The following is a 12,696-nucleotide window of genomic DNA, read 5'->3' on the forward strand; positions in this document are numbered from 1 at the left end:
AAATGCTAGAGAACTGTTTCTAGAAATCAACACTAGAGGGCTGTCTATAATTTCTAATTTAGAAATTTATATTGTAAAATTCTAAGATATCGACATAGAAGTATGTTTTAAATAAAATCTGTTATTAAACATAGATTTAGTTAACGAGTCTTGAAGAGAATTTTGGTTTTTTCTATGTTTTTTTATTCTATTCTATTCTGTGCTTTCAAATTTACATAATTTCAGTCGCTGAAAATGCTACAGCGCCCCTAAACGGCAAATGTTGAATATAATAAAACCGGGCAAATCAAAAGTATTAAAGACATTAAAGTTAGCAAGATACACATCTTTTGATTTTTTGGTATAAATAATCAGAGTATATTAAGAAACATGTATCTTATAATTTGAATGATATATATACATAAACGCTAAAGTCCCACGTTGCTTGCTTATATCTTCTAATAAAAGAAATTCATAAAAATTATTGATTGCTCTTTAAATGTAAGGGAACTCTTGAAAGTGTAATTTGATAATCATTGAATACATAATGTTCCATAATTGGATCTTATTAATGCATGAATGGATAAGAAGTTATTACATTGATACTGATGCATATCACTAGTGCGAAAGTCTGATTTTTATTACGTAGTTTACGCCTTTTATTTACATTAATTTTAGTTGAATTTTTTTCGATTTTGTTATTCACAATATCACAGCTGAATCAATAAATTCGTACTAGGTAGATGATATGAACTGTGAATGTTATGAAATGATCTATCGCAATAAATTACTGTAATTAATAGCACTACGAATTGTTAATTTAAAAAAATGTACACAAGTACTACACACACTTACGCTAAACTAGATTTGTACCGAGAAGAATAACAATTTTAATTACATTCTGACAACATTAATTATAATATTATATAATGCACATTACCTTATTGCTATTGAATCCGGACTTTACACGTTGCTACTTTAACTTTGTTGCATTTGAAAATAGATATTGCGATCCAAAAAAATATTCACATTGTCATAGTCATATAAGAGAATTTTTTGTAACATTAAAAAATTACATTAAATAGAAGTAATTTCACTTTTTTCATGTAAAAATTGTTTCTCATATATTGCGTAATGTTATGAACACTAACTTGAATTTAAATAAAAGATCATAAATTTTATATTTACTTCAATGCAACTATTCGTTTAATTATTCGACTGCAAGTAATAAATTTTGTTTAGAAATTAAAATATTAATAATTGTAATTTACACATTTGACGTATTATTAAAAGCTTTAAAAAAAAACTTAAATATAATGGTAATGATTTTTTATAAGAAAAAGAGATTTGAAAGAATCGAGGATGGGGATTAAGGTTGTATTTTAAAATAACTATGAAGATTAAAAAATGATTATCAATATTTTGGAAAAATTGTGGTTCATCGTACTAATGACCGCTCTATGTACAGAAATGTTTTATTCTTAAATTATGCACAAACTGCAATCAATACAAATGTATCTGAAACAAGCAAGTTGGGGGATATCTCAGTTTTTTGGCTGCCATAAGAATATTCAGATAAAATGGCAGCTGTTTTGTTAGGTGTCAAGTGTTGCATCAACCGCCATGCGTTTTTGCAAAATCCATGAGACACGTCCGATTAGTGTTGTCATATCCGGAAGAAGAGGCAACTGTTTTAAATTGATAGTTGATTCTCGATATTCAATGATAATCAATTTAAAACAGTTAGCCGTATCTATTTTATAGCTTAGTATAGTAAAGCTAGTTTATTTTTTCAGACATCCACATTTCGACTAAGTAGTATTATAGTAATAAAGGTATGCGCTAAGTCTGCACTTCAGCTAGATATCATAAAACATGTATCATTCCTTCTCTGGCACATCATACATTGGTATTACTAAGTATACGCTTACTTTCTTTTTAAATCATGTGAAACAATGCAGAAACGAACTTCATATCAAATTCTAATGTTTGATATAGTATGCTTAGACTGTAATTAAAAAAAAAAGAAAAAAAAAGACTAAATTACGTGAAAAGTGAACCCAGAAATAAAAACCGACTTCTTGTGCACACCCATTTGTGTTGTTTTACAATCAAATAAGTCATTTTAGCATTCATCATGGTATTATTAATCAACATTCAGCATTGAAACATAAAAATCTAGTGTTGTTAAATAATTCTACTAATAATTATAAACCAAAAAAAAAAGAAAAAAAGAAACTCATTCTTGTGAAGTAAATAGAAGGAACATCATTGGGAACACCTTTTTAACCAAGATCTCATGCAGCTGCCGTCTACCATTGTTATGTCTAACAACGGAAATCCATTTTTCTTACATCGCATCGAGTTTCGTCCTAGTTATGTCGCAAAATCTTATATCCAATATGTTCAACTCTCCCGAGAACGCAACACAAAATAACACAGAATTGGGACTTCTATCCACGATGTGTTCCGAACGTATTGAACACAATAAACATTTCATTATTCAATAAAAGAAAAATAACATTAAAATCGTTTACATCCTGCATTGCCATATATATTGTGTTATTTTGCGATGAATGTAGCGACACATCTAGGTGAAACTTGTTCAAATTGATAATTGACGTACGAACCACGAATATCCAGCCTATTATTGGATCGTTTCATAAGTGATCAAGAGGTACTTTATAGTACGTCCAAATTACTGTCACACAAGTTGGGAGCTCGGTATAAAAATGAGGCACAGTTTCACAATCAGGGAATTCCTTTTTTACCAGATGCTTTTACTATCTCCCAATGAATGTATCCATATATCAAACATGATAGCATAATTACTATCATTAAACTAAACCATGCATGGATATTAATATGTGTCCTTAAATGTGTTTAAGGAGAATGACAATTTCTTAAACAACTGTCGTATTCTTATCGGTAGCAAACAGTCTTAACAACGAGCGTAGACTAATCATGTCGCGTTCCATAATCGTGTAGTCCTTGCGTAGGTATGCGTCATGTTATGTGCTGGGTGTTAATAGCTCTCATCAGGTGTAGTGTTATACAACATAAGTAGCAGTCGTCGACCATAATGGTTATTTAGCCACTGGTACCATTAACCAGAGCTTCTTTAGGCTTATTGCTCTGCTGCATACGAGGAGGACGAGGCCGTAATTCTCTTTGGCCTTTAGGCCCTTGGGAGCTGTTGTTGGTAGAAGAAACGTCATTCGATGGTGTCCCTTCCTTACTAGTTACTGTTGACTGGTCACCTGGTCCGGCATTACTGCCTAAACAAATACAGAAGTTAACTCTGAATATTTTCATACACATATTAATATTTCTCCTCGGATAAATAAATAGCGCAACTAAATGGTAGATCCTGGCAAAACCGATCGTCCTAAAGAGGTATAAGCGGTTACATACATATAGTTACCTTTTTGATTATTTGTTGGTGTAGAACTACGTTGTTTAGAACGTCGAACTCGTCTTCGTCTCATGCCTTTTGGTCCACCCTCCACACTTGATACAGATTCTATGCATAGACAAACTACTGTGACCATCTCGTTACATCAGATTATGATGAAATTCAAATTCAAATACGCTTAATCGATACCGGAAGCTACTCTATATGTTAGTAGCGTGCATTAGTAATCATCATTGATACTGTTAGTGTTAGATGGTCACAAGTGTTTGCTTCACAATCCATGCCACTCCCAAAACTCTCAACAAATAATCTATTCTCTTTAGGACGAAACGGTTGTTCTATTGGAAAGTATTATCTCAAGAATGCCATTACCTCTATCAATGCTTGAAACGTCTTGGCTATCAAGAACAATGTCTTCATCGTCGGTTGTCCGACGACGTTCGTCTCTACGGTCCCTACGCTGAGTCGGAGGACGACCTTGTCTACCACCCATATATCCTGAATTGCCTGAACCTCCTTGGTGGCCACCCCTTGGAGGTAAATCCCTTACTCGGTCTTCACTACCGTCTAAAGTATCTCGACGTAGTCCTGCAAATTAAATAATATTTGTAGCACACATTCAATTCAAAACGAAGCATTTTAATGTTTTAACAAAACAAACATAACAATGACGTGTCAATTTCCTTACTTGCAGTTTATGGTGGTCAATGTAGTATCTAATACATTAACAATAATGTTCCCCATTATAATAGCAATAAAGGGTATTAATTGGGAGTGAAGAGGCATCTTCATCAAACGTGTTTTTAATACAATGCTTTGTAACATCAAGAGTCCTCGTATTTACAAAAAGTTATATTATATATTAAATTAAGCAGAAGAATTTTATTCAATCACATTAATGCAATTCAGGATATTTGTAAAATGTATGCAGTCATTACTATTTAATATTCTAAAAGTTAAAAATTATATTCAAGTGGAAGTATTTTACAAGATAAATTTTATTACAAAACGTATGTAAGTACATTATTAATCAAAATAATAACACAATTGCTTCTTAATTTCTTATTTATCAACTTGCAAATAATCTAGAACGCTAACACCAAATTTTGTCAATGTTTAAAGGTAATGTAGTTAATTACATTCAATGCATTGGTGTTTCTTATTTTTCATCCTACAGTACGTATGCTATTAAATTGCATTAAATATTCAAAACTGTTATACAGATAAGTATCATAAATTTATCACAAGGTAATTGTTATTTCGTAAAAATTAGTCACTCTTAGAACAAAATGTACGATTAAACAATTCACATGTAAAAGAAAAGTACGTATCCGTATGTATTGTTTAAATAAGTAATAAATCAAATATGTCACACTACTACAGCTGCTACATGCATTATCATCAAACACATACATGCAAATGAATATGATTGAATAATTATTATTATTAATAATTATTAATAATAATTTAACATAGTAGACATGTTCACAAGTGCGAATTGTTAATGTATCTCAAAATACGGGTCACGGTAAAATAAAGTAATTATGATAGAACGCAATGGATTATGAATGATGATATACAGATAAAAAACTAACTAAATAGCTGAAACGGTTTTAAAACAAAAGTAGTTTCAAGTTTATGTTGTTGAAAAAAAAATTGTAACTATTTTAGAAAGATAATATCAATGAAGATTAATTAGACTGAATTATTTTGGTTTTAACATAAATAAAAATTAGAAATATACTAATGCAAAAAAAAAGAAACGGTCTAATTTGTATCAATTTTGATCAGTATTGTTGTATGTTTATATTAGTACGTTTACAAATTTTTAGCTTTTTTACTGTTATAAGAAAAATTATATGTAATACTATATCACGCAACTATGCTAAACGAACTATATTTGTACTGTTAGAACATTATGACGAGAATATCGGATTCAAATTTCCGTTTAATCAAATGCGTACCACCTATTCAAGTTCGAATAAATGAGTTTCTACTTATAAATGTTCTGTGGTAATAATTCTAGCACTGAAATAACTTTGAAAACAATTTATCTAATGTTACTTTGTGACAACGCGCCCTCTGTCTTTAAAATCTCTGGGTTCTCTATTGTCTCTGGTGTTGGGTCCACCGCTTCTGCCATTACGTTTTTGTGTGTTCTCTACATTGTTGATATAGTCAGTAATAGTATTACCGGCATTGTGTCTGGTGGGAGCCCTACCCCTGCCGCGTCCACGAGATTGACCACCACGGCCTCCACGACCTCCGCCACCTTCTTCTGGGCCTGCAATCATTCCTCGTCTTGTTGGAGGAAAGTTGGGCATTGGTCCTGTGGTCGATCCGTGCATGCTTCTTAATTGTTGGTCAATTTCTAATTTCTCTTGCCGTAACTGTTCGACTTCCTATAAAATAAATAATACAAAATTATACACAAATTAAACAACATATGTAATCTGAATTGTAGAGAATATAGTATATATTTTTGTACCTTCAGGTGCGCCAAATGATATTCCAATAACATTTTGGCATTAGCAATACTTTCAACAGTACCAACAAACACAAATGGCACCTGACCCTCTTCCCTTGGAATTGTTGGCTGTGGTTCGTTGTCTCCTTCTATTTTCACTCGTACCTGAAAATTGTAACATTCAGAATCACATTGCAAATTACATTAACAAACAAAATTTAAAGAAAGATCTCTTATTATATCCATACAATTAGCTTTCAATCAATTTTATGTACAACATCCACTAATTGACTTATAGATCAGGCTACTAAGTTTGCGCAAAATTCTTTTTTCTAATTCTCTATAAAATATTGAGATTCTTACACTACTTTATCTAATACTATGCTCAATGTTATTCACTAAATTCTTTTTGCCAAACAATTAATGATCATAAATCAATTCGAAGGTTTTTGATGAAAAAATGAATGCATGGATATAAATGATCTATCTGTAAGATGTAATTTTTGCTAACAATATAAACAAAAAGAAAAATATTTTTAACATGGTAGGACTGGCTCGAGTGGGTTGCGCAAAATTGAAAAATATTTCTAACAATATGTAATTTAACTAACTGAGGAAAGTGAATAATAAATCAAAAACATTGAATATGATACTTACTCTATCGGTATATATATTCCCACTCGAACCAGTTGTTATCTACCAAAAATAAACAGTGTATAACATATACCCAGCCCATATTAAATATTTTCAATATAGTATTGATAGTTTGAGTTTAAAAGTTCTTTAATTACAACAACATTGCTTCTGATTGGATAATAGTTATCTAAGATATACCTAAATAAAATATAATAAAAAGGAATATTATAACCGTAATGTATCTATAACTTACCAAAATATGGGAATAATAGTATAATACAAATATACTTACAACACCACTTTTGTCCACAATTTCTTGTATTATGCGACCATTTTTCCCAATTACTTTGCCTACCAGAACACGTGGGACTTGTATAGACTCTTCACTATATTCCAGCATGGAACGAGCTTTCTTCACAGCTTCATGTGTCTGTAATGATATTTTTAGTTGTTAACATAATAGTGAAAATACGTAGATCAATTTACAGCACAATTATAATTTTTGTAATTACCTCGCCATATATTTTAAATGTGCACGAATTTTCTTCTAATTCTATATTTGTAATTCCATCAACTTTCCTTGCCTGCTGAATATTTGCGCCGTGAGCACCAATTGCTAAACCCATTAGATCTTCCCGAACATTAAATTCATCTGTATATCTAAAAAAGAAAGCACTCTTATTTAATGCATAATGTGGAGTACAGGTGACAACATACTTTTCTGCTGAAATAGTGTAGAAATTATAATGAACACATATTATACAATTACATTAAATAATCTTAGGAGACTAATTATTGATTGTTTCAATTTATGCTAAATTAAAGAACACTGTTTAAACATTAATATTAGTTCTAATATTGGATATATTTATTATCCTCTGTATTATATGCATGCATGATTCAGAGATTGTATGATTCCAATAAACATGGTATATGTTAGAATTTGAAATCCTGTCAGTGGCTTGCATCCTGGCAGATAAAAGTGGTAATAGAAAAGTTTTATAATATATAATACATATATGTACATGATACAACAGCTAGAAAAAATGATGATACCCAAGCAAAATCTAAACAATCATTGCTAAGTTATCAGCAATTTTAATATCCGTTTTCTTCTACATACTTTCTTTCAAATTCAAACTAAAATTTGATTCAATTTTAAACGTGCAGTAGTTGAAATATTTTGTATAATACACATATGCACCATCCACATTCATACAAAATTCATATTTTGGTGCAATACTTATAAAAGAAAAACAAATGTATCTAACAAGAAGATATATGAATAGTTGGAAATATAACGCAATGTCACAAATATTACAGAAAGATGAAATTGAAAACATGCATATAAATCTTTATTATTAAAACAGGAATCATCTATTAAATGTATTTCAAGTTTAGTAAAAGTTACAAATAATTTTTCATTAATTTTTGAAATATAATAATATAAAAGCTATGTAAAAAACATTTATTTCTTCTATATCTTATTCAACATATTACTGCTATGGTTCAATGTGCAATGTGCTAATATAGTAAGAAAAAAAATTATAGATAACTATTGTATATAAATAAATGTTTAACATTCGTTATATGTAACAATTAATGTAAAATAATGTTCAATTTTTTTGTAAAAATAATGAAATGTACTTCTTTATATAAAAATAAATTTTGAACTTCGAAATAAAGAAGTTTAATAGAATTAAGTAAATTAATAAGTAAATACATAAAATTTTAACTGTGTAAAATTAAAAAAATTTTTTCTATTAGATCTCCGTTCCTATTTAAATGTGCTTTGATGCAGCATCATAAAGAGAAGGAAATTAAAAACATGACAATACCCTAACAAAAGTTATTTAATGCTCATTTTTTATTTATTTCAAAATATTTCTTAATTACCTTTATTACAATTTTGTAAACAAATTATTTATATTTAAAACACATGGGATAGAGCCACCAGTTATTCAATTTTTTTGTGCAAGACATTTAATATATATCAGTGTTTCTCAAACACGGCAGGCCAGAATATAATTTTTTTTATACAGGACAAATTAATGAACTTAACGCTACTCAAACACATAAAAAAAGGAAAGAAAGAAGAATAAATGGAAAATGATCACAGCTACGCGTTTATATCTGACTGCTATTTTATCAATTATGCAAAATTTTACTACAAAACATATGGTAAGTAGAAAAGAATAAATAATAAATTTTATGTATCTGTGTATTTAAAGCATTTGGGTTTCGGTGAATAATCTACACAACGCCGAAGCATGCACATTTATAGTGTAATTTCATTTCTCATTTGAAGAATGCAGCTGTGTAATTTGTCATACAATAAGCTAAACTTAAATCTAAACCACGCTGCTGTGATCTCACCTTGAATTTGTTTTCACTCCTGCCTCAAAGTCTGAAACACGCTGATATATAAAGTTTGAAGATCTAAATTTGCTGAAATGAGAAAGAAACTCTGGTGTAACTCAGTGGAAATTCGTATATGAGATGGCCCTATCCTGTGTCCCTGCCATTCTGTCTGTTTGCTCCTTACCAATACATTTTAAAAACATTAATTCCAAATCTACTTCCAACATCTGTACCTAATATTCCATTGTAATATTTATACAAATAATTTTTAAACAGCTAAAGATATTCATTACAAAAAATACTATCCAATTTTAATATACATAATTCATTAGTATGTTAGTCATTTAAGAGCAACCCATAATAAATACACCTGTGTTACTTTTTATTATGTATTATTTTTAATACTTGATTGAAAACATACCTGTATCCAGAGTTAACTTTATAAAATTTACCTTCAATTTCTAAAGAAATACTAAGATTTATGAAATATTATCTAGTTAATAAAGAAATCATACAAACCCGTTAATTGAATGTTTTGAAGAGCATTGTGTATCTCTATCTAAAAATATAATTTTATTAAAGACGTTTATAAGTTCACGAATATATGATAAACGAATTTTAAGTGCAAGCAGTCATATTATATAGACAGTAGTTGATGACATACAATGATATTGTTCATTGCAGGAACATGTGAAACATCTAAAACTACAATATTTTTTTGTAATTCTTTATATGATTGTCAATGTACAATTATCTTGCCTAAGACTTTTATTTGAGCTAACAAAAGTAATTAAGAATTCTCCTAAAAAATAATATTGTTCAATTTAAAAAAAAAAAAAGAAAGAAAAAAAAATGTATGAAATTTTCAGATTCATGCATATTTGAGGTGTTTCTTAGAGTACAGTTTAAACCGAAATTTTTTATAAGACTAACGTATTCGATATTTTTTTAGAACACTATTTGAAACTTATATTAGTTAATTAACTATAAATTTTTAAATGCTGCCACTTTTATTTCCCCTTTCCATATTGGTACAATAACGTTAGAATTTTTTCTAGTAATAGTTAATAATTCGAAATAAAAAAAGCAATAAATAGCTGTAAAAAGATTGAAGACATTTAATACAAGGTGTATCACCAAGTATGTTAAAATAAAACTGATCTAATTATAGTTTATAGAGCTGATAATTAGAATCAACAAATAATGGAAAATATAGCATTATCCTATGTACAACAACATTATGAACTAAAAGTATGTGTCAGCAGAAAGTGACATTCGCTAGAAGACAGATGAAAAATACATCATGTGCAAATTTATCACTATATACGCACATCGTGCTCTTGTGATTGGCAAAAGTATGAAAAAATAATAAAATGACAACTGGCACACAAAGTTCATATATGGTTTTTTGAAGATGTATTACGTGAAATTTATTAAATATCTTATATACAATTATAAATGTAATACGTGGAAACGAAAAAGAAATATATAATAAAATCTGTTGTGTGACTACATAATGACATTCATGAAAATTATATGATGTTGAAGCAAACATATTAGTTAATGATTGGAAATGTAAACTTTTTTCTGCCAGTAAATGCAAACCACAGACAGGATGGTAACCAGGACAGTGTATGGATAGGGGCAGGTATTAAATATCACAAAATTTCTTGTTAATTGCAACACCGAAACTAATTCTTTACTTACCCCCCGATCGTTTGAAGTTTAGTCGACTCAAGTTGACGGGCCGCTTCTTCTGTTCTTTTTAAAAGTAATACCTATAACATAAGCATGAAATGTTGAATAAAATTGATCGTACATTTTACTGTTGCTATTAGAGTAAGATTTAATAAGAACGCATACAATTTCATTGCAAATTATTCAAACTCCCTAATTAAACAAGATTAGCTTCATATCTCACCTTTTGCGATAAGTTCCTAAAGTGCATCTCTTGGAGCATGCTACTGTGACGATGTAAATTTTCGTGACGGGAGATGGCCAGCAATACTCCTCGTTCAGGCACATATCGGCACACTGCCGCCCCTATCGCTTTTTGAAATTCCTTATGTGCATTTTCCATTTTGGCACTGCATACATGAAAAGATAATTTTACAGTAAGATAAATATTTATTTCAAGTTTGCTAAATTTTGAATAAAATAATTAAGTAATACAAACAATTCTCTTAGATCTTCAGGTACTTCAATTTCGATCTTGTGAAACGTATTTTTATCAATGGGGGGATTAGGATTTTTTGCCCTCAGTCGCTCACTAGCTACAATTTCAGTATAAGCATATTCCCACCCTGAATATTCGACTACTTGGAAACCTCCTTTACTCAACTGAAACAATAAGTAGTAGATATGATAAATTTGTTATGATCTTAGCCTTTGTTGGTTAAACTCCAATGAGAATATAACATATTATTATATGATATAATTACTAACCTTAATGACTGCTTTCCACCATCCACACGCTTCGTGCTCATTCGACCTAGAAAATACCTCAATTTCTTGGTTTTCCTGAAATTCAGGTTTCGGACCATCTTTTGGAGGTAGACGAACTTGAGCAAATGGAAACTTTGATTCCGGCTGCCAGCTAAAATGTAATGCATGATTTCATACTATATCATACAGGTGCATACAAATATCTTGCATAATGTTACAACAAATTTCATAAACATACTTGTCTAAGCTAAAGTAATATTGCTATTATTATTACTATCTAATGTATACAATTAATAACAAATTATTCATCTGCACAAACATTACATTTCTTACATACAATGAAACATTCTTTAATATTATTTTAAACATTAGATGTCATTCTTGAAAAGTCTCAAGCACAAAACATAACAGAATCACTTATTTCGTAACTTTTGATTGTCCATGAAATTTATTGCTACGTAAAGCGTTTTTATTATAATGTTTGAAAATGAAACAATCCATTGTAAAAACTTCTACTATCAATTGTTACTATCGATATGAAACAGTATCAAGAATCATAAATCCCTTGATACCACAGAAATTAAGATTAGAAATATTAGTTGATAAAAATAGTATATTTCCCATGCACAAGAGGCTACACTGTTTGTATCAGCACAGAAAATCATGGTAGACTACAAGAAATCTTATCATTTCTAGCTACCACTGAGAGCTCCAAAAACTACTTACTCGTTCTCGAAAGTTACCAGAACCTCGTCCTCAAAGACATCGGTGACAAAGGCCTGAAAAATGAAACGTAAAGCATGTGTAAAGCCACTGATCCAGAGGAATCAGGAGTGTAGCGAGTGGCGTAAGACGTTCGGACATAATATCACGATGCACCCGGAACGCCGTCGAGGCTGGCGTTTCTACGTTTTCGATCGAAAGGGGACCCGTTTGCGTAGATCAGCGGGACGTCGAGACGAAACGTAATACGAAAAACTAACGAAAATCACGCCCTGTCAAACGAGACATGGCGTCGGAGGAAGCCGCGTTACCTCGCGAACATTTGAGGGCCGCGCTTTCGCGAAGTACGGACGTCTCTTTTGTGAGATTAGAACCGCGCCATGGGCCGTGAGTTGGTCTATCCACGGCCTCGATCTTCCGCCCTGTTTTTTGTATACTTTTCACAGAACGAACCTTATAATATGCTCCGTTTTCGCCGCATACTTCGACTGTGAGATCCTCCATCTTGCTTTTGTGTGACGGCTCGCCTCCTTTGCAGCAGGCATGCTGGCGAGCGGGCAGCTGCACGAGTTCGGGCCTGCAAATTCGTTGTTCACCAATCGCGCGACTCTTTTCCATGACGCGACACCTTTATTGGACAGTCCTGTGCAGTGTTACCACTTTCGCGTCG

General features: G+C 30.9%; 1 protein-coding gene across 4 annotated transcripts; it reads right to left on the reverse strand.

Annotated features, from left to right (window-relative positions):
- Nucleotides 1-1,436: 1,436 nt before the first annotated feature.
- Nucleotides 1,437-12,619, reverse strand: Fmr1 (synaptic functional regulator FMR1). Of its 4 annotated transcripts, XM_076384915.1 has the most exons (14): nucleotides 12,480-12,619; nucleotides 12,030-12,082; nucleotides 11,304-11,454; nucleotides 11,035-11,198; nucleotides 10,780-10,945; nucleotides 10,566-10,636; nucleotides 7,010-7,157; nucleotides 6,790-6,927; nucleotides 6,519-6,557; nucleotides 5,883-6,026; nucleotides 5,589-5,796; nucleotides 3,767-3,982; nucleotides 3,404-3,502; nucleotides 1,437-3,257 (listed from the first exon to the last, which is right to left on the reverse strand). In XM_076384915.1, the coding sequence occupies exons 1-14, from the start codon at nucleotides 12,528-12,530 to the stop codon at nucleotides 3,070-3,072; spliced, it is 1,836 nt and encodes a 611-aa protein (XP_076241030.1). In that variant the 5' UTR covers nucleotides 12,531-12,619; the 3' UTR covers nucleotides 1,437-3,069. The 4 variants fall into 4 exon arrangements, with proteins under 4 accessions (XP_076241030.1, XP_076241031.1, XP_076241032.1 ...); XM_076384916.1 differs by lacking the exon at nucleotides 6,519-6,557 and having other exon boundaries at nucleotides 12,480-12,617; XM_076384917.1 differs by lacking the exon at nucleotides 3,404-3,502 and having other exon boundaries at nucleotides 12,480-12,617.
- Between the last annotated feature and the right edge of the window lie 77 nt (nucleotides 12,620-12,696).

The sequence above is a fragment of the Calliopsis andreniformis genome, chromosome 9 (genome assembly GCF_051401765.1).
Source record: "Calliopsis andreniformis isolate RMS-2024a chromosome 9, iyCalAndr_principal, whole genome shotgun sequence".
NCBI lineage: Eukaryota > Metazoa > Arthropoda > Insecta > Hymenoptera > Andrenidae > Calliopsis > Calliopsis andreniformis.

Excerpts from the sequence above, each read along its gene's own strand:
- Fmr1 (XM_076384915.1), bottom strand. The coding sequence starts at position 12,530 with ATGGAGGATCTCACAGTCGAAGTATGCGGCGAAAACGGAGCATATTAT. Across the intron at positions 12,083-12,479 it reads AAAACGGAGCATATTATAAG|GCCTTTGTCACCGATGTCTT; the intron begins GTTCGTTCTGTG and ends TTCATTTTTCAG. Across the intron at positions 11,455-12,029 it reads CTGGTAACTTTCGAGAACGA|CTGGCAGCCGGAATCAAAGT; the intron begins GTAAGTAGTTTT and ends ATTACATTTTAG.